Source organism: Anabrus simplex, chromosome 4 (assembly GCF_040414725.1).
Source record: "Anabrus simplex isolate iqAnaSimp1 chromosome 4, ASM4041472v1, whole genome shotgun sequence".
Taxonomy (NCBI): Eukaryota; Metazoa; Arthropoda; class Insecta; order Orthoptera; family Tettigoniidae; genus Anabrus; species Anabrus simplex.
Genome location: NC_090268.1, coordinates 363578892 through 363602140, shown reverse-complemented (window position 1 = coordinate 363602140; position 23249 = coordinate 363578892). Strand labels below are relative to the sequence as shown.

At 38.9% G+C, this 23249-nt stretch overlaps 1 protein-coding gene across 2 annotated transcripts in view; it reads right to left on the bottom strand.

Annotated features, from left to right (window-relative positions):
- LOC136871994 (coiled-coil domain-containing protein 25) overlaps positions 1–22208 on the bottom strand; it is a 222461-nt gene extending 200253 nt beyond the window's left edge. The window contains exons 1-2 of one of the 2 annotated variants that reach the window (XM_067145782.2): positions 22100–22208; positions 21920–21967 (exon numbers count right to left, since the gene is read on the bottom strand). In XM_067145782.2, coding sequence (XP_067001883.1) covers positions 21920–21967; positions 22100–22124 — 73 coding nt within the window. In that variant the 5' untranslated portion in view covers positions 22125–22208. Of the gene's footprint in view, positions 1–21919; positions 21968–22095 lie in introns of both variants that reach the window. The other variant, XM_067145783.2, reaches the window with a different exon arrangement.
- Between the last annotated feature and the right edge of the window lie 1041 nt (positions 22209–23249).

Genomic DNA, 23249 nt, shown 5'->3' with positions numbered 1-23249 from the left:
GAAGTTCATACATGCCTGGTGTTTCAAGATGTGGTTTTTCCTTGAATGGTCGAAACAGGGATTTGAGCTTCCGGTCGCTGGTGAAAACTGGAATTTTCTTGTGCTTCCTAAGAATTCACCCTAGTCTGTCAGTTATACCTGCAACGTAAGGAAGGAATACTTTCTTCTTTTTACTCTAGTCCTAATAATAATAATGCTATTTGCTTTACGCCCCACTAACTATTCTTTTGCGGTTTTCGGAGACGCTGAGGTGCCGGAATTTAGTTTTTACGTGCCAGTAAATCTACCGACACGAGGCTGACGTATTTGAGCACTTTCAAATACCATCGGACTGAGCCAGGATCATACCTGCCAAGTTGGGGCCAGAAGGCCAGCGCCTTAACCATCTGAGCCACTCAGCCCGGCTTACTGTAGTCCTGGTTGGTACTATCCCTGTTAGGCTCCTTGATCTTCACAGCCCATGCTATGTCTCCTGACATATAGCCGGTTTTTTTTCATGGATGTTGTCAGTTCTCTTAATGAACTTGAGCGGTTATCAGCGTCTGTAATGTTATTCACTCTAGTAAATAACGTTCGAAGGAGAGCTGCGTTTTGGCATGGGTGGTGATGTGAGGACTTATGAAGGCATCTTCCAGAATGTGAAATTGCTGAATAGTATAGACAGAGTTTTGGGGAAGGAATACAAGATGAAAATAAATGAGTCCAAAACAAAAGTAATGGAGTACGGTCGAACAAGGTCAGGTGATGCAGGAAATATTAGATTAGGAAATTAAGTCTTAAAGGGAGTAGATGATTATTGTTACTTGGGTAGCAAAATAACTAATGAAGGCAGAAGTAAGGACATAAAATGCAGACTAACACAAGCAAGGAAGGCCTTTCTCAAGAAAGGAAATTTATCACCTCGAACATTGATATAGGAATTAGAAAGATGTTTTTGAATATCTCATCTGGAGCGTGGCATTGTAGAAGTGAAACATGGATGATAACAAGCTCAGAAAGAATGAGAATAGAAGCTTTTGAAATGTGGTGTTACAGAAGCATGCTGAAGGTGAGATGGGTAGATAGAATCACAAATGAAGAGATAATGAATCGAATTGGTGAGAGATCAATTTGGGTAAATTTGATGAGAAGAAGTGATAGAATGATAGAGCACATCTTGACTTGTACAGCTGGTTTTTGAGGGAAGTATAGGTGATAAGAATGGTAGGGGTAGACCAAGATACGAATATGACAAGCAGATTAGAGCAGATGTAGGATATATTAGTTATGTAGAAATGAAAAGGTTAGCAGAGATAATGGAGTCTGCCAAGCGTACTTAGAAATCCATTTAAACAAGAGGGTTCATATGCATTTTCATCCAAACAAATTTCCAAGGAAGGAAAAAAAGGCCTTTCTATACTCTTGCACATGCTTTATAAAAACCATAAAAACCGATAAAAACCATAATAAAGAGTAAACTGTTTGTCTTGCAAAAAAGCAACAGACAAGAAGGGTATAAAAATAAGGATTTCCTCCAGACTGAGAAAGTCAAACAAATTTAAGTACCTGGCAGAATGGCTGGAACCTTATATGTAAGAAGGGGTAGCACTAACAACTCGGATTAACAAACTAGGGTTAGCATATCGACTGATTAAAGAACATTTATAACAAGAAATACCTCTCTCAAAACTCCAATTTGAGGCAATATCAGACAGTCAACCACCCAGAAGCTCTATACGCCACAGAATGCTAAATTAGATACTGAACAGGAAAGGATTGTTGGACAAACTACAGGTCCAGGAGAGGAAGATCTTGAGAAAGATACTAGGGCTGATCACAGTAGATGGCGAGTACACAGGGTAACCAAACCAGGAGCGATACAGTTATACTGAAAAAAAAAATCAGAGATATAGCCAGGAACAGGCGTCTGACTTCCTATGGACATGTCACAAGGATGAATCCAATTAGAATGACCTACTAGCTTCTCAACTACTGGAAGAACAGGAAGATAGGGATACCATGGCTAACAGAAGTGAAGAAAGACAGAGGAACTGGGAGTAACTGAAAACGATATCAGAAATAGAGCATCTCTCAGAAAAAGAATCAAACAAAAGAGGTTTCAGGACAGACAACCCAGTAACAAAACAGATGCCCTCTGGACAAAGGAAAGAAAGGAGAAACATAGCCAGAGAATATGCAAGTACTGGGCAAACATCAAGTCCCTCTCTAACCCTTTCAGCCCCAGGTCGCACGTTTGTGCGAGTTCAGTTTTATTTTTCTAACTGCTAAAGTAAGCCACTTCTGTGCTTCGAACTGGACTACAATGATCGTGCGGGTTCCGCGCTACATCATTCAACTGTTTTTTGTTTGTCTACCTGTCTCCAGGAAGCAACAGCGACTGGTAAACAATGGTGTTAAAAACTGACCATGTGCTCTCAAGGTAAGTGCTTTATATTTTAAAAAATACAACGTTGTTGGGCTATGTTTGGGAATGTGTCACTTGTAGACATTACAGTTATTGATTTTATGACCATTAGTTAGTTGTGAATAAAATAATATTAATTTACACTTGCATCAAAGTTCAAGTAGCACAATTGTGGCAGTCAGGCTTTGCTTCAGGTCGGTGGGAATTCTAACCTCAAATTGAAATATTACTTTCTAAGCAGTATTTTTGAATTAATTCATATTTATAGAATAACTGTACAATATTTATGCCCGATTCCATATTATTTACCCTTACAGGTGTATCTGAGGACTGGATATTACATTGTTTGGACAACTCTGATATTAGTGATTTGTCAAGTGATGAAGATGACTGGGCAACCACGGGATCAACACTTGTTCATGAATATGTGTGTTCTGACAATGCCATTGTAGTTGTGGAATGGAAAGACTCCCTAAGAGTTGTTGTTGCTTCTACTTGTGCCAGGATTGAACCCCTAGCCAAAAAAAGAAGGTGGTCGAAAAATGAAGACAAATATATTGAAGTCGACTGCCCTTTTTTATTAAGTATTACAATGAGCACATGGCGAAAGTAGATATTTGCAATCAACGAGATAGAATTCAAAATATTAAAATCAGAGAAGAGCTAAATATAGAACCGTTAGTACAGAACTTACAGAAATCAGGACTGAGATGGTTTGTACATGTAAAACGAATGGGAAAGGAACAGGTAGCAAGAAGGGAATTGGAAAGAGAAGTTAAGGGAAAGAGACCATTTGGAAAACCGAGAAGAAGGTGAATGGATCAGATTTGGAAGGACATTAGAGAAGCTGGATTGGATGCGGCAGAAGTAATGGAGCAGGAAAAGTGAAAGGACAGAAAGTAGTGGAGGAGTCTTGTTAACCACACCCGGGTGACTGGAGTGGGACACTGATAATGATGATGATGATGAAGAATTAGAATGCTACCGAGCATGGTTCAGGACAAAGAAATGGACCTTGAAATGATTCTCCACTTTCTGGATATGAGCATTGTTAACAGTTGGCTACAGTACCGAGAGGACTGCCAAGCAAGCAAAGTTCCCAAAAGTAATATTCTTGATCTTCTCATTTTCGAATGACAGTGGAGCAAGCATTGGTTGCAACTCCAGAGAGAGAAGAAAAGAAGATGAGGATGATGAAGTTGAAGACAAACCTGCAAGAAGGAGACAAAGATCTACACGCCATCTCCTAAGCCTGTCTACGAAAAGAGGTGACGGGTACGACCACTGGCCCAATGTTGATAAAATAGCTTTACCACGCTCTTGTCAGTACGAAGCTTGGAAAAGTAGAACCAGAACCCGTTGCATTAAATGTGATTTATATTTGTGCATTTCAAATGATAAACATAAGGTAAAATGTTGAAGAATGTTGAAAAGATTTTGTGTGTGAGCTTGTGTGTAAGTGGGTGGGGGTCACCACTGCTGCATATTTTTAATGTAAGTTTTGATTTTTAATCATTTCTATACTTGTGAGTAATGTTATTGCTTGTATTTTGACTGTAAAGTTTGTAAATATGATGTAACACCTAACTAGGCTAAGCAGGTTAAGTAGTATTAAATAAAACCTAACCAGCACAAACGTGTTAGTCAAGTTTTGAAAAAAAATATCAATTTTGGAATTTTTAAAATATTTTTCCGTGATTCTGCATGTCAAACAATGGGTATAAACATGCATTGCAAAGAAAAATTCAGAAAAAAATCTCTCAGGGCTGAAAGGGATAAACAGAAAAGATAAACATTGTGGTCCTCAAATGGCCCAGTCGAAAGAATAATAATACAGTCTGCCAGAAAAAGGTATACACTCTTTGTTAGACGATATCAGGATATGGACATCGTCAACTGTTATCATTGTTTTTAAATGTTGTAGTATGGTCTTTCGCTCAACAGATGTCTGTACTTCCATCACGATAGTGGGAGAGCAAAATGGCTGAAGCACGCTTGGCATTCGAGCAACGAAAGTACATTCTGAAGTGGTTTATCAGGTTTGATAATGCCGTAGAAGTGCAACGGCAGTGGAGGAAGGAGTTTGAAACAGACCCCCAACACGCCTAACAAACGCATTACTGGGAAGTTTGAGACGCATGGAAGATCGGGAAGAACACGCACAGCTACCAGTCCTGCTTCGTCGGCTCATGTGTTGGAAAGTTTTGCTAATTCTCCATAGAAGTCTGCTACGCAATGTGCACGGGAAGTGGGGATTAGCAGTACAAGTGTACGACGAAATTTGAAAACAGCTAAGTGGAAAGTTTACATCTCACGATTACTGCATGCGCTTAATGTGGATGATCCCGATCGTCGAATGGTATCAGCAAATGGTAACCCAAGATGAACAATTTATGACGAAGTTAGTGTGGTCTGATGAAGCCCAGTTCAAACTTAATGGAACAGTGAATCGACATAACTGTGTCTACTGGGCTCCAGAAAATCTGCATGTTCATCCGGACAAGGCGGTCAATCTACCAGGGGTTAATGTCTGGTGTGGACTGTCGTCGAGGGGCTTACTAGGACCCTTTTTCTTTGATGGTACTGTCATTGGAACAGTGTACTTGGAAATGTTACGCATATTAATTTTACCAGCTGTACGTGCACTTTATGGAGCCGATGATGAAGTCTTCTACCAACAGGATGGGGCGCCACCACACTAGCATGCAGCAGTACAAGCTTCTCTGGATGACAATCTGCCGGGACATTGGATTGGATGACGAGGGCCCACTGAGTTCCCCCCACGGACGCCAGATCTTACCCCTATGGACTTTTACTTGTGGGGACTTCTGGTGGATACTTCTACCAGTCAATATGACTATATTCAGAACAGTCTTTATCAAGACCAACGCTAACCATTATATCTGTAAATACTGAAGGTTTATCTCCATCTAAAGAAGAAATGTTATATCAGCTTTGTCAAACATACAAATGTGATATATTATGCCTTCAGGAAACTCATACGGATGAGCAACCACGGCGACCAAAAATAGCGGGAATGAGACTTGAGGCCGAGATTCCCCACAGACAGTATGGCAGCGCTGTTTTTGCCAAACCAAATTTACAAATTTTGTCTGTTACGGCCACCACTGAAAATCAAATCAAGATAATAATTGTGGAACTCGGTAACTGCACCGTTTCGGGTGTCTACAAACCACCAAATGTAGATTTCTCCTTCAAAATTCCAGATAACTACTACAAGCAAAAGACAAACTTTGTGGTTGGAGACTTCAACAGCCATAACAGTGCATGGGGATATACAGATGATAATAATGGAGAAGCTGTGTTAGAATGGGCTGATGATTTCCAATTACAATTTATTCATGACCCCAAACTACCTCCATCCTTGAACTGCAGTAGATGGCGACGAGGCTTCAACCCAGACCTGATATTTGTGAGTGAACACGTGGCACAGCAATGTGTGAAATCAATGTGCAATCAGATTCCAAACACCCAGCATCGGCCCATAATGAGTCAACTTTTCTCAGCAATTCAACCAATAAAGGTTCTGTTTCGAAGAAGATATAATTTCAGAAAAGCAGACTGGCAGAAGTTCAGCTCAACTCTTGATAAAATAATATCAGATATCCACCCAACACCAGAGTTTTATGATCAGTTTGTTGAAGCTGTGAAGGAAGCTTCTCGCGTTTCCATACTACAAAGATGCAGAGTTAACTATATACAAGGTCTAACTTCACACACAGCTGCCCAAATGAACACACATATTTCACTGTTTCAGGAAGATCCACTAAGTGAAGACACTATCTCAGCTGGAAGGAAACTGCTTTCCACAATTGCAGAGGCAAAGAAAGATAATTGGATCAAACTTATGGAGGAAACACACATGTCAAGGGATAGCCGAAAGGCCTGGAAGCTTCTCAAACGACTTAGCAACGATACAACCAAGGGACCAGTCCATGCAAATGTTACGGCAAACCAAATCACAAATCAACTTGTCATCAATGGGAAAACAAATCACCCAATAAGGAAAATGGAACATAATCTATATATATAAAATAAGAGTTTTGTCTGTACATTGCTCAGAATTTAAAAAGGATGGTATTTCTGTATCAGTCGTGCCCACAGTAACAAGGAAATGCACTTTTTACTTTTCTGTAATTTCTGTCTGTATGTATGTACGTACGCGCATCACGAGAAAACGGCTGAAGAGAATTTAATGAAAATCGGTATACAAAGTCGGGTAATATGTCGCTACAATCTAGGCCATAAAAATTTTATTCACGCTGACTGAAATGGTAGCTTAGGGGAAGGCCTAAAATTCAATTCTCAAATATTTAAGTTATCAGTGGCCATATCTTAATGAAAATCAGTATACAAAGTTGGGGAATAAGTGGCTATAATCTAGGCCATAAATAATTATACTCACGCTGAGTGAAATGGTAGTTTAGGGGAAGGCCTAAAATTTAATCCTCAAATATTTGTTATTAATAGCCGTATCTTAACAAAAATCGGTACGGGAAGTCAAGGAATAAGTCACTACAATCTAGGCCATAAATAATTGTATTCACACTGAGAAAAATGGTAGTTTAGGGGAAAGCCTAAAATTAAATTCTCAACTATTTGTTATTAGTGGTCCTATCTTAATGAAAATCAGTATGAAAAGGCGGGAAATAAGTCGCTATAATCTGGGCCATAATTAATTTTATTCACGCTGAGTGAAATGGTAGTTTAGGGGAAGGCCTAAAATGTAATTCTCAAATATTTATGTTATTGGTGGTCGTATCGATAAATACTAGGCCTACATAACTAAAGTTATACAGTTTTAAATATCCGATAATTTATATCTTATGCATTTTTTTTTTTTTGCTAGGGGCTTTACGTCGCACCGACAAAGATAGGTCTCATGGCGACGATGGGATAGGAAAGGCCTAGGAGTTGGAAGGAAGCGGCCGTGGCCTTAATTAAGGTACAGCCCCAGCATTTGCCTGGTGTGACTATGCATTGTTAGCGTACCGGCTATGAACATAGAGATATTCATGAATTTGTATTTTTGTTACTAAGCCCATATCAGTGCCAAGTCAAGAGAACATGGGTAAATAGGATTTAATGAAAATCAGTATGTGAAGTCGGAGAATAAGGAGCTACAGTCTACGCTATAAATAATTTTATAAGACGCCCTAATATCACAGAGTTGAAACAAAACTAAAGGTTAAGGCCCACAATACAGCTCATAAAACTAATCAACAATAACATTACATTGACCATTGTTTGTTGTGGTGGACTTTGTGTCTTCTGTCGCCACTCATCTATGATATATAGGATTACTGCTGTGTACCGAGGATTTTTTTTTTAATTTACCTGACGTCGCACCGACACAGATAAGTTTTATGGCGACGATGGGATAGGAAAGGGTTTGGCCTTAATTGCAGTCCCAGAATTTGCCTGATGTGAAAATGGCAAACCACGGAATACCATTTTCAGGTCTGCCGACAGTGGGGTTCGAATCCACCGGATACAAGATCACAGCTGCGCGTCCCTAACCACACGGCCAACTCGCCCGGTTGTGCCGAGTGTAATAGCCTGCTTGAATATTGGCGGCAAGTAACTGGGGAGTTGGATAACTTTCTTCTTTTGCATGCCATTCCTCTTTTATAAATTTTCTGATACTACTGGTACGTAACACACTGGTTTATCATAGCATTCGAGCTATTCAATCCCTACTCTGAGGCACTAATTGGAATGATCAGTGTGCATATTTAAGTGGACTATGGCAGAGGAGTGTTCACGGTTGTCTGCGGTCTGGTCATTCCAGCTCTGGAACTTTGAACTGTTAGATTGGCACCGTAGTACTGAAACAGACTATCCTCATTTTTTCCATATTGAATAGGTGGAAATCAAAGTTTTATTGTTCTCCTTTTAACCGTAGTACTGTTCATTAAAAGTGGTGCAGGTTTTCATTTGATCGAGTATTTTATATGATAACATTGCTTTTGATCGCTACTTACAGTACCTACTGATGTTTTTGTAATGGCCTTTGTTTACTTCAGTTAGGAAAACCAGAAAGTCAGTCTTTCTGAGAATCCCGTAGTGAAGCACGGGTACATCAGTTAGTATCCTAAAAAACGAGGTAATGAATTCCAATAACCTATCCCGGTCATTTGAATTAACGGAACTACAGAAAGCGATTCAATGTAGCAAAAAAGGAAAAGCGGCGAGATTAGATGATATCACAATAGAACAGATAAAACACTTCAGTTCAACCACACAGGCATGGCTCTCAAACTTCTTCAACAATTGTTTTACTTCCCCAAAAATCCCAAAAATATGGAGAAAATCCAAGGTGATCACATTTCTAAAACCCAGAAAGGAACTTTTGGACCCCAAAAATTTCAGACCAATCTCCTTACTCTGCCACCTGTACAAAATAATGGAAGAAAGCTGCTCATTCGCTTAACAGGAGTAGTAGACAAAGTCCTAATCCCTCAGCAATGTGGCTTCCGCCCAGGAAAGAGTTGCATAGCACAGATTTTACATCTATCCCAGCACATTGAGGACGGGTTTGAAATGAGGAAGATCACTGGTGTGGCTTTTGGGGATCTCTCAGTCGCCTACAGTACAGTAAATCACAGGATACTATTACACAAACTTTACAGAATGATTACAGACATCAAGGTAACCAAGATGATAGCTAATCTCCTGGAAAATCGTCGCTTTTTTTGTTGAATTCCAAGGACGCCGAAGCAGATGGAGAAATCAAAGGAATGGACTACCTCAAGGCAGTGTACTGGCTCCTATTCTTTTCAACATCTACACTAATGACCAGCCATTACCAAAAAATACTAAAAGCTTTATCTATGCCGATGACCTTGCACTTGCTACTCAAACTGATACCTTTGATGAAGCAGAGATCTCTAACTGCTGCATTAGAAGAGCTAGGTACCTATTATGAGAAAAACCAATTCAAACCAAATCCAGCTGACTCAAATCTGTGCGTTCCATCTGCAGCATGCACAGGCCTCTCAGAAACTGAAGGTACTCTGGAAAGGGAACTTACCGGAACAATGCTTTACACCAAAGTACCTGGGAGTTATGCTGGATCGCACATTAACATATAAGAAACATTGCCAAAACTTAAAACAAAAGATAGCTGCTAGAAACAACATTCTACAAAAATTATGAGGAACAAGTTGGAGAGCACAATCACAAACAATTAGAACATCAGCTCTAGCTCTATGCTACTCTGCAGGAGAATATGCCCCCCCGGTTTGGTATAGGTCAGCTCATACGAAGCAGGTCGACATCGTTCTAAACGAAAGCTGCAGGATCATTACTGGATGTTTGAAACCTACACCCGTTGAGAAGGTGGTATTGCTGGTATTTTAGCTGGTATTGCTCCCGGTGAGATTCGTAGGGAGGTAGCAGCTAACAAAGAAAGGCTCCAATCATCATCTTCAGAAGCACACCCTCTCTATGGATACCACCCAGCCACACAGAGGCTAAAATCTACAAAAAAAATTATCTGCACATCAGTTAACCTTGAGGGGTAAGCAGAGAATGCTAGGATCAAAATGTGGAAAGAAAGAATCAACCACCTTTCCAACTGGATAGAACCGAAGGAAAGTCTTCCATGTGGACAGCAGGAGAAGTGGACAGTTTGGAAAGCCTTTAACAGACTCCGCACAGAAGTCAGCAGAACAAAAGTAAATTTGCAGAAGTGGGGTTTCTCAAGTGATTCATCACATTGTGATTGCGGAGAGCAGCAGACTATCCAACATCTATGTCAGTGTGTTTTATGTCCTTCAATGTGCACTATGAAAGATTTGATTGCAGCCTCCCCCAACGCTATTGACGTCGCCCAATACTGGGCAAGAATTATCTAACTCTTGAACTGTTACTTTATCTGTGACTGTATAATAGACCTGTATATTTGTATAGTAGGAATGTAGATATGTCTTTTTTTTTTAATACTGTGACTGTATAATAGACCTGTATATATGTATAGTAGGAATGTAGATACCATGTTTTTTTTTTAAAATATCTGTAAGTAAGGTTGATACTTCTGACACGAATAAAGAAAGAGAGACTTGTGGGGAACTGTGAAAAATCAAGTCTATCGACATAAGTCACGCACGCTGGAGGCCCTTCGCCAGGAGATTACAGCGGCGTGTGCAGTGATCCTCATTCAAACATTGACGGACGTAGTTGCAGCGACCGCTCGTAGTTCTGCTATGTGTCTGGCAGCCAAGGTGAACATTTTGCACATCTCATGTACCCATATGTTTAACTGAAGACAGTACTACATGTGTAATCAAAATTTAAATGTAAAAAAAAAAAAAAAAAAAAAAAACACAATAAATAATGTTTGTTCCATAAAGAGTGTATACATTTTTCTGGCGAACCCTGTATAATAATAAAGATTTCCTATAAAAATAAGTGTGTGCATTTTCTTCGTAACAGTTGTTTATCAGACATTTGCACTTTTACAGTGTTTAAGAAGCATTTCAGGCATGCAGACCATGACACTTGCACATCAAGCATCCAACAGCTGGGTGGTTGGGTGGTTAATGGTGAAAGTCATTATTTGTAACCAATACTGTCAATTTTTATTTTTTTTTTCACTCTGTGAGAGAAAGTTTCAAGTGGAAGGCAGGTCAATGAAACAAAATGTTAATCAAGCCTAACAAATGATACATCTGGGACCCTTCCAAGAGAATATACTACCTAATCCACTAGAAGAACAGGACTCAATAAATTTGACAGGAAGGGTGATTAGAGGTAAGTTAATATTTGATGTTCACTGCTGTTACTATACATGTCAGGTCAGGAGAAATCCTGCTACTGTATATGACAGTACACGGTATGATCTGCGACTGGCTGGCCGAGGGTTGGGCAGCCAGTAACAAACCTGACAACCGAAGGGTGAACTAACGGCTATGGGCGGAAGAGTTCCCCTTAGGAGGTTTGATGAAACCTTTGTGTAGGAAACTGACAAACAAACTCATCAATTCAATGAACTGCTGCCTTGCAGATGTGGCAAGGAACTGCTAAAGGCTAAGAGGGAGAGAGAAAGGAAAAAAAAAAAAAAAAAAAACGAGAGAAATATCCTCTTATTACATGTGATAAATATTATTTTCGACCCATATTGATGATATTTGACTGGAATAATAAAAATAAGTTAATTTATTAATTTGACCACCTAATCAATACGTTTCTTTGGTAATAGGCCTAGCAAGTCAGCTAGGAGAGTACTTTGCAAATTGCTTTCAACCAAAGAACGAGCCTTGGAAATAAAAATAACTCAACTGAAGACCAAACTTTGAGTACTTTTGGAAGTAATGATGACTCAGAGTCTGATGCTCATCCAAACAGTATAAGAAGAAACACCTAAAGGAGATGAAAGAACAGAAAAGCCAGCCTCAAGGTTGCTACCTTGAACATATTAACACTGACTGGAAAATGTAATGAAATAATAGATATGATGAAGTGTAGATACATTTAACATTTTGGATCTGAGTGAGTCAAGAGTGGAAAGGATGCAACACAAAACTACTCAATGACGGATTCAAACTGTACTGGTGTAGAAAAAAAGACAGAAGCGAGAAATGGAGTTCACTTTGTTCTTGATAAGGACATTGACTGCATTGCTGATGTTACTTTCATTAATGAGAGGACTATTTATTAAAGTGAAGGCGTATGTGAAAGAATATCCAACAGTAGTGCAAGTCTATGTCCCTCAGCTGGGCTGTAGTGAAGAAAAGCCGAACCTCCTCCAACAACTAGAGGACAGTATAAATGAGGAGAACCTACTACTAGAAGGTGATTTTAATGTCTAGGTAGAAGTATGTAGATATAACTGGAAATGAAGAGATGGGGCCTTTTGGATATGGCACAAGGAACATGAAATGAGAACTTCTTGATTTGTGCTTAACGATAACTTGCCAACAAAGAACACACAATTCCAGGAGAAAGAAAGTCATGATACAGCTGGGATGGTAGCTGTAAGTTGGTAATAGATTATATGATAACTGACCTACGATGTGGAGAATGAGTATGAGTTGTGACAGTTATTCCTAGTGAACGTCTTGGTAGTGACCATAAGCTGCTGGTGGCTGATCTGATAGGAACCCAAGTGCAGAAGACAAAGACCAGGAAGAGGACTAAACAGAAGTTCCAAGAATTGATCAAAAGCAAGTTGCCAATGTCAGAGTCCAGCTGTAGTGATGTGGAATGGAATCATTTTTAAAACTAGTTTAATCAGTAGTGCAGAAGAAGCGTGCAGAAGAACAAGCAGGAATGTAATAAATAAAAGGATGTCCTGGTGGAATGACAGAGTAAAAGAGGCAATAGAAAAATGAAATATTGTCAAGAAAGTGAGGATGTTGAAAGAGCCAGACCCCACTGTCGGCAGCCCTGAAGATGGTTTTCCGAAGTTTCCCATTTTCACACCAGGCAAATGCCGGGGCTGTAACTTAATTAAGGCCAAGGCCGCTTCCTTCCACTTCCTAGACCTTTCCTATCCCATTGTCGCCACAAGACAAATCTGTGTCGGTGCGATGTTAAGCAAAAAAAAAGAAAGAGCCAGAAATAGTGACAACAGTCTACTGAGAAACAGCAAAATACAAAAGCTAGACTAAGATTACCAAGATAGGAAATTTTTAGAAGGATTGTGAGAGAAGAGAAGTACTGGGATGAAATTACCTAAAAACTACAGGGAGATAGTAAAGGAAACATGAAGATGCTGTACAGGCTGGTTAAAAGTAAGAGATCTGACAAAGAGGACATCACAGCATTAGAAACAGTAAATGTAGTCAGGAGCAAACAAGAAATTAGGAATGAAATGAAGACCTATTTTGATACACTCCTGAATGAGGGAGAAACTAATTGAAGAGGTGGAAGAAAGGCTGAGGACAGATGATGTTCCAATTACTTGGTCTAAGGTCGAAAGTGCTCTAAAAAAGATGAAAAGTAGTAAGTCAACTGGGGTCAATAAGTTTCTGCTGACATGATCAAAAGAGCAGATATACCTGGAGTGCAATGGCTATACAGAACTTGGAGAGCAATAGGGTGTGAAAATCACGTTCCAGATGACTGGACGAAAGGTATTATAATCCTTTTATTTAAAAAAAAAAAAAAAAAAAAAAAAAGTATGCAGAAGAAAGTGTGCCAACAGTCCAACCCCACGGTGTAGGGGGCAACACGTCCGCCTGTCACTCGGCGGCCCCGGGTTCGATTCCCGGCCGGGTCAAGGTTTTTAAATTGTAAATTATTAATATCCCTAGCCTGGGGACTGGGTGTCTGTGTTGTCTTTAATGTTCCTTTCCTCACATTCAACACTTTTCACTTCCGCCATTTCCAAATAAACGCAGGTTCACAACATATGGTGCAAAGTAGGGGCAAAAGATCTTCTTAGGTCGACGCCCCGAATAAATAGCATTTAAAAAAAAAAAGTGTGCCAACTATAGGGGTCACATCAAAGAAAAGTACAATAAGTTCCACCTTTTCAATACATTATATTATGTGACAGTTTTACGTTACAGTTAAACCTTCACATTTTTATACACTCGGGACCGGTTTCGACAGTGTACCTGTCATCATCAGCCAAGAACAATTAATCGAGGACAATAAATCTTACAATACTTCAGGTATGATATAACAGTGAATATAAAATTATACATTATCTATCTACAAAAAGGTGTGAACATGTCCAGGTAAAAAATCACGATTTAAGAAAAATCATAGTCCTGTAGGGTGTACACTTATAAAATTTCTAATTAAAATAACGTGTTAAAAACCTGCTGTTATATTATAGCTATAGCAGAGATGTTTATAGGTGTAAATCTATGGAGTTTTGGCACTCAAGACATATAGCTATGTTTGACAAGTTAAAGTGTTCAAACATTTAGTTAAATGGTGTTCCACTTAGAATATGTGATACAGTTCAGCTGAGGTTATAGTAATATGTTTGTAGGCTTAGTTTTGGTATTTTTAACACTCGGGACATATAGCCATGTGTGACAAGTTAAAAGTTGATAAAACATTTAGTTAATGGTGTTCCACTTAAAATATATGGTAAAGTTCAGCTGAAGCTACAACTTGGACTTGAGGAGCAGATAATTATGTAAAATATCAATATAAGTAGAATGAACAATTTGAATGGGTCACTGCTTGTTGATGTAGATGATCAGCGAGTCCTATTAAACAATTATACATGTCGACATGTGGTTGTATATCATCTTGCTGAGAAGTAACAAAGGTCCTGGCTAAAATGGTGCTTGTAGATCTTATGTTGTAGGTTGTGATTACATAAATTGACTAGAAGGGATCCTGATCCAAGTCGGAACCTCAGGTGCCAAGTTGATGGTAGACGGAACGTAGTGGAAAAAACTATAGGGGTATCACACTTCTCTCCCATGATCTGAAAATAATGGGAAAGATTATTGAAATCAGACTGTCCTGGAAGAACAGCATGGATTTGAACCAACAGACGAATGACAGACCTGATCTTAACTCTAAAGATGTTAATGGAGGAGCACTGGGAGAGAGGGAAAGACCTACAACTGTAGTACTTTAGACATAGAAAAAAAAGGCATACGATAGGGTGCCTATACCAGTCATATGGAAGTGCCTCACAGAACTGGGAGTGCCTGAATATCTCATAGGCAAGGTCCAAATGCTGTACCACAACTGTAGCAGCTGTGTGCCTGTTGGGGATGACCATTCTGAATGGTTTAATATCACACGGGGTGTCCAACAACAGAGCACACTCTCAACATTACTATTTATTAGTCATGGAAAGAATTCTTAAAATCCTGAAAAGAGAACAAGATGGAGAAATACACACATTGGTGGTTGCTGACGATGTAGCCATCTGGGAAGAGACAGGGGTGGAAGTACAAACTAGGCTGGATAAATGGGTAGCAATGCTCAAACAGTATCAGATGAAAGTTAGCACAACAAAAATTGTTGCAACGAAAATGAGTAGGAAAGATACTGGCTGCCACATAAAGCTGGAAGGTGAAAACATTAAAAATGTACAAGTATTCAAATACCTTAGGAGTGCGATTTTCAACAGGGGTAAACTGCAGATAAAGAAATAATACTGTAAATAGTGTCTAGCAATTCCAACTTCTACAAACTCGTAAGACATCTACTTTGGGATAACAAAAGTACCCATGAGAACCAAGATGACTCTGTATAAGTCATACCTTATGCCCATTCTCACATACAGTATAGAAATATGTACACTGAAAGAGAGAGGTTAGTAAATTGCAAGCACGTGAAATGGAGTTCCTATGAACTACCCTCCAAAAAACACACAAGGACCATGTAAGGAACGATGACATCAGATTGGAACTGGAAGTGGACTTGACAGATGAGAAGCTAAGAACTTCGAGACTAATATGGTATAGACATGTAAAATGAGTGCCTGGCACAAGAACACCACATGCATGCCTAGAAAGAATGGTTGAAGGAAGAAGGCCTGTGGGAAGACATAGGAAGAGATGGCTACACCAACTGAGAGACGATGTGGAGAGAAGAGGAGGGAACTGGGAATCAGTGCTGAGAGAGAAGGCATTTCTGGACAGACAATGATGGCGAAAGCTCGTTCAACACCACGCTACCCGGCATGGTGGAGGGGTTCTATGATGATGATTATGACTGCTGTTACTAACAGTGTACAAATCTAAGTCTGACTTAGTAAGGGCACCGCCACAGGGACTGCTAGTCATAGATAATAACTTTGATTTCTAATTAGTCTATGAGTGTAATTAATTAATGAGTAGGAAAGACACTGGCTGCCACATAAAGCTGGAAGGTGAAAACATTCAATATGTATAGGTATTCAAATACCTCAGGAGGATGATTTCCAACAGGGGTACTGCACATAAAGAAATAGTACTGTAAACAATATCTAGCAATTCCAACTTCTACAACCTCGTAATACATCTACTTTGGGATAACAAAAGTGCCCATGAGAACCAAGATGAAGAGAGCCATGGCCCCACTAAACAAAGGCAGCACCATCACCAAGTTAGTACTAATAATGTAAGGCATGCAGGAATATGTACTAACATAGCTGGGAATGTGTGGGATCTGGTTATGGCAACAAACAATTTATTCAATGTAACCATGTGCATTAAACATAAATAATATTGATTACTTTTTAAAAAACATATGTTATTCCCATTCTTACATACAGCCAATGTATTCGAGACTAGAGACCTTAGTAAACCGCATGCTTCAGAAATTAGGAGTGGCCTGCAAAAAACCATGGTCAGATCATGTGAGGAACAAGAACATTAGATGGTAAAACTCTCAAGCAATGGGTGCCTCCCAACAAATGGCTACAATTTTGACTAAAAATAATATTTAAATGTGCGCATGCAAGCACACACTTACCCCTCTCCTCTTTTGTCGAGTGAATGGTGATGAATTAACATACATGCCATTTTACAATGGCGAAAAATGAAAGTATCCTCCTATTCAATACATCATATATTCCGTCATTAGACGGAGTAAACAAGTTCAGACATGTTTCGGCTCGTTTGAGCCATCTTCAGTGAAAAAATTAGGGGGGTTGGAATAATTTACATAATATGAGTTGAAAAAATGCTAAAAAACATAATGAAAGCGCAAATGAAAAAACAAACAAAAGAGAGCCTAGACGGAAACAAAATAGCACAAATATACAATATTTACATCAATATGCATAGCAAAAAACAACTTATTGTGACAAAATTCAGTGAAACAGGTGTTAATTTGAAATAATAATTGATACTAAAAACTGCGTTAACCTAAGAAACAAGGGAATGAGAAAACAAATGATGCAGATGGAAATGAATAATAGTAGCACATGGTGAGGTTGTGGACCTCATAGTTTACAAATTATTAGTTTATAAAAACGATCAACAGTTTGAAATCGCTGTCAAAATCCTAGTGGAAACCCATCACATAAAATTGGTCAGGAGGAGAGCGGGAGCAAACATTTTGAGAGAAACCAAGCCTGAATTAACCTGCAGGCGAAAAGCCTCTCCTCCTGACCAATTTTATGTGATGTGTTTCCACTAGGATTTTGACAGCGATTTCAAACTGTTTTATCGTTTTTATAAACTAATAATTTGTAAACTATGAGGTCCACAACCTCACCATGTGCTACTATTATTCATTTCCATCTGCATCATTTGTTTTCTCATTCCCTTGTTTCTTAGGTTAACGCAGTTTTTAGTATCAATTATTATTTCAAATTAACACCTGTTTCACTGAATTTTGTCACAATAAGTTGTTTTTTGCTATGCATATTGATGTAAATATTGTATATTTGTGCTATTTTGTTTCCGTCTAGGCTCTCTTTTGTTTGTTTTTTCATTTGCGCTTTCATTATGTTTTTTAGCATTTTTTCAACTCATATTATGTAAATTATTCCAACCCCCCTAATTTTTTCACTGAAGATGGCTCAAACGAGCCGAAACATGTCTGAACTTGTTTACTCCGTCTAATGACGGAATATATGATGTATTGAATAGGAGGATACTTTCATTTTTCGCCATTGTAAAGTGAAAACCGTCAATACGGAATGATTCTAATATCTTGTAATACATGCCATTATCATTACATACAGAAGAAGTGTGAGCTCTTCTGCCTGTACCCGTACACCAAATGAAAAGAGCCATGGCCCCACCAAACAAAGGCAGCACAGTCACCAAGTCAGTACGGAACTAATATTCTAAGACATGCAGGAATAGGTAGGCCTACTAACATAGCTGGGGATGTGTGGGATCTGGTTGCGGCAACACGGAAGTAGTTTAAGGAAGCAGAGATTGTTGTCAGTGGGATACTCTGTACGAGAGATATTGAATAGAGGGTGGTTGGGGATTTAAATGAGACTACAGAATGTCAAAATGTCACTGTAATATTTGCCCAAAATGGAAGATAATAGTTACAGTAGAGTCTTGCTCAACCAACCTTCGCTTATCCGACACCGGTAGGCTGAATATGCAGTCATACGGTAGGACCGTTTTTTTCTCAAGGACAGGTGCAGCGAGTTTTCAGTCATTGTTCAGTGTAGTATTGGTTGGGTGCAGATGTTATAGTTTTCATATCCTCTGTGAGTATGGCGAGTCTTTCTGTGCAAGACAAGTTGAGTGGCTTAAAGAGACTGGACAAATGGGAAACTCTTCAAGAAGTGGCTTTACATTATGGTGTTGGACGTGTTACAGTGGGAGATTGGGAACGTAAGAGAGATGATTTTGAAAATTGGTGCTCTACCAGAGCAATAAGTGATGCAGTGAAAATTAGAAAAACAATGAAAAATGTGAGTAGGAAAAAGTGAGCGAAGCACTATTTCTTTGGTTCACTCAAAACCGGGAAAAGGGCCTGTCAATATCTGGCACCATTCTCCAAGAAATGGCGGTGTATTTTCAGAAGGAGTTTAATGAAGGGGACCTTAATTTAATTGACAGTGCTGGGTGGCTTGATCGGTGGAAAAAACGGTACGGAATTAGGTAGCTTAATATCTGTGGAGAAAAACTGTCAGCTAAATCCGATGAGGTTGTGAAATTTAAAAGGGTATTACAGGAAATATTTTTGCTGAAGGATTAACCGGTGATCAGATTTTTAACTGTGATGAGACTGGGCTCCTTTTCAAGATGCTGCCATCAAAACTCTCGCAGGTGAAAACGAAGACGTCTGCACCTGGCTACAAGCATAGTAAGAAAGAGTTACTGTTCTTGCCTGTAGTAATATTACTTAAAATTGCTTATGATCAGTAAAGCAAATAAGCCTAGGACATTTAAAAACATTTCTGTTAATGCTCTTCCAGTCCATTACACGAATCAGAAGGCTGCGTGGATGTCTGCTGAATTCTTAAAAGACTGTTCTTTACACAGTTTGTTCCAGATGTGGAAACATTCCTAGCTTCAAACAATCTCCCTAGAAAAGCTCTTCTTCTACTAGACAACACTCGCTCCATCACACCGAAGTGAAGAGTAACTTAGAAATGGTGACAAAAAGTCATGTTCCTCCTTCCTAACGTGACGTCATTATGCCGCCAATGGACCAAGGTGTGCTGGAAATATTGAAGAGGAAATATCGGTGGAAACTCCTTTCATCCCTGATAGAGAAAATGGACAATGGCAACGACATGGATAGAAAAGTTAAAACGAAAACACATGAAAGACGTGGCATACTGAATAGCGCAGTCCTAGGAAGAAGTTGAAACAATGACATTAGAAAGTCTTAGAACATATTGTTGAGTGAGTTTGAACTTTGAGAGGAGGTGGTACAAGAAGACATGGAAAACATTGTTCCCTTACTGAACTGCATTCCTGGCTGTGAGGATGCTACGGCTCAAGATGTGAGTAAGTGGTGTGCACAAGATCAGCTGTTTGAACTAACTGACCCTGATATTATTGCTTTTGTGAATGCTAACGAAAATGAGGATGATGAACAGGAATAACGAGGCATTGCAGAACAAAAAGGAGAAAATGATGACTCACAGTGAAGGATTATCCTCGATGGCTGGATCTCGCAGCAAGAAAACGTGAATCAGCAGGCAAGCAGAAATTGTTGACAAGTTTCTTTTCGTAAGACATTTGAAATGTTTTCGTTCGATACTGCATGTACTGTACAATTGAACTGATAAGTCAATAAATAGATTACCGTAAAACATAGCAATACAGTATAGCCTTCCTGTTTTAGTTCATTTTCAAAGATATTCTGTATTATCCGACATTTTCGGTGATCCGACGTACTCCAGGTCCCGTTTAGGTTGGATAATCGAGACTCTTAATGTACTTTTACTCAAATAAAGTGTAAAATCTGTGGTAAATTAAGAAATACCGTTGTTACTAGAGAAATGTGTATACGTACTTAACGGACTGTAGACAATACTCCCTTTATGTTGCATTCCGCTGCTCGTGCCGTCCTTTGTTTCTTTCTTGAGGTCCACGGCTAGCATTGACGAATGGGAGTGCTATGTCAGTGAATTTTCATTATCTTTGTCCATATGACTAGCGTGGGCAGTTCAAACAGCAAAAGAGCATGATCCATGGACCAATAAATATATTACTTTTTTTGATGCAGAGCCTGTCACAAGGTTATGAAGAAGCACATAACATACACACTCTTATGAACAATAAAACGATGTAAGGAAATTAGCATGATCCCTGGACCAATAAATATATCACTTAATGAATGAGTTAGGGCACAAAATGAATGAGCAACATGAAGAAAATGACACCTAATTAATTCAAACAATTCCAGTGAGCAAAGACATCACACACAAAAGTGTTCGACAAACAAAACACATATGGAAGCGCTCCGACGTAGCAGAAAAAATAGTTGTAAGGTAGTAAAGTATGTATCCATATTATTCTCTACATGTAAAATATTTTGTACAATTCCTTAATTTACCGCAGATTTTACACGTTGTGAATCCAATTAATTCACAAAACCTTAGGGAGTGGTGATAACAGTATAGGAAGCATTAAGTCAAGTAAGAATGACATAAAATTGATAGTATTAAACTGTAGATGTACTGTAAAGGAAGTAATAGAATTAAGTAATTTCATAGGTATAAATTTACCAGATATTGTAATACGAACCGATGTAAAAATACTTCTTAAGAGTAAACTGGTGGGTCCTGAGCAACGGCAGTGAACACTTCAACCTCTCCTAAGGTAAGACTTGTATTAAACTTCATCAACGGTGTATTTTAACATGAGAAATACACTATGAAAGCAGAGTGGGGGAGAGAGAGTAGAAAGATCGAGACTGAGGTGATATGGGCACATGCAGAGAATGGGAGGAACGAGAATCCTGAAGTCGATGCCTGAAATGGAGGTGTGAGGGAAAAGAAATGTTACTATCCAGAACACTGTTTCTTTAAGGTAGTATGGATGTCACTTAACTACACACCCAAATACGCTGGTAGCATCCCACCAACAACATTCCCACTCTAACAATTATCCTATATGATAAAAGTATTATCCCTTCAGCAAGAAGTGCACAGATTAAGAATGTGAATCTTAGAAATCTTACCTCAAATAACACACAAACGCAGAAATATAGTTTTATTACAAAAGAAAAATGGTAACATGATAAACACACGATGAAAGCAGAGTGGGGGGGGGGGAGAGAGTAGAAAGATCGAGACTGAGGTGGTATGTGCACATGCAAAGAATGGGTGGAACGAGAATCCTGAAGTCGATGCCTGAAATGGAGGTGTGAGGGAAAAGACTAGAGGAAGACCAAGGAAACGATGGAGAGAACAAACTGATGGAGATCAATGATCCACAACCCAATCAAAGTTAAAATTGGACAAGGAGTATGATGAGAAAGATAACCAATATTGTGCGGCATTTTTTCACATATTCCGAGTACTCTGTATAATATAGCAGGGGTGTCATTTTTCATTTCTATGCCGAAAGTATTTTGAGAACCAATAAAATTACCGTATTATTGCTAACTACAACTAAGTTACAACATAACACAATACAAGAAGAGAAAGATACATACTCTCGTGTTTATCAATTCCCATAAAAAGCGTCACCGGCGGAGAAACAACTGGAATAAGAAAACGTTTTAGAAACTCTAACCTCACTTTCAGAAAATAGAATTAATATTACAACTGGGCACGATAATACTTGAAATGACAGCATCCATTGCCTATCCATTTAACTATTTTCGCGTACTTGCCATTGCTAGTGAAATAATACACCATGATTTCACGAAACACGTGTTATGACAGTTTGTCTAGAGCCGCTAGAGGCCATGGACCGTTCAAATACTACTGAGGCACTGAAAAACAGATGTAAATGTTAAAGTCATGGAATAATTAATCATGCTAAACTGTCATCCATGCGGGTATTTCAATCAAGGACAATTTCCATAGCAATAAACGGTCAATACCTACCAATCATTACAAACTTCTATTTATAACAAATAAACTAAGTTTCGTCCGAATGAACATGTTGAGTACTGTAGCTGTTTTCGTCTTTTGGGCACTGCTATATTCGGATAGAGATTTCACTCGTTTTGGGCAGGTCGTTATATGGGGTTGACATAAATTTGTCTCTTTTAAGGCTGAGGGTCATCTGAAATTAGCTAGACAAAATGTGTGAACTCGGACAAATGATTAGTGCACCTAGCAGTGCACAGTTTCAATTACCTTACATGCAGAACAAGAGTTACCACCAACCAGAAGAACAGCCCATCTTTCTCGTGCCGATAGATTTTCTGACACGTAAAAGAACTCCTGCGAGACTAAATTCCAGCACCTCGGCGTCCCCCAAAAATCAAAACAAGTATATAGTTAGCGCGACAGTGAATCTATGCTCAATGTGTAAAGTTTTGTGATAGATACCACGTTCTTTACAGTGTTGAGAGAATAACCTCACTAAAAACAAATTTATGTAGAGGTTAATATACTAAATTTGCACCTTGTGCGCTATATTATTATTATTATTACTGTATTATTAAAATGTGGGACGCGAACTAAGGTGTGATGTGAAGTAATGATGGATGGCCATAGAAGGATCAATTAGCAAAGAGGTCTCATCTTAGAGGAACAAATTGAAGCCATAAATAATTATTGCAAGACAAATAATTTTGAGAGAGTTTGGGACAAGATTAATAAAATTATTAAGGGTGGAAGAAATATAGAGAAAACGAGTATTGAGGAAGTGCAATGGGTCAGACACTTTGATGAATTACTATGGGAAAAGGGGGAAGAAGGATGGAGAGGGATGGGGATGGAGGTAATTTGGAGGAATAGGAGAGTGGCAATTTATGATCTGTATAAAGAAATCACAAGAGAGGAAATCCTGAGAGTGATAAGCAGAGTCAG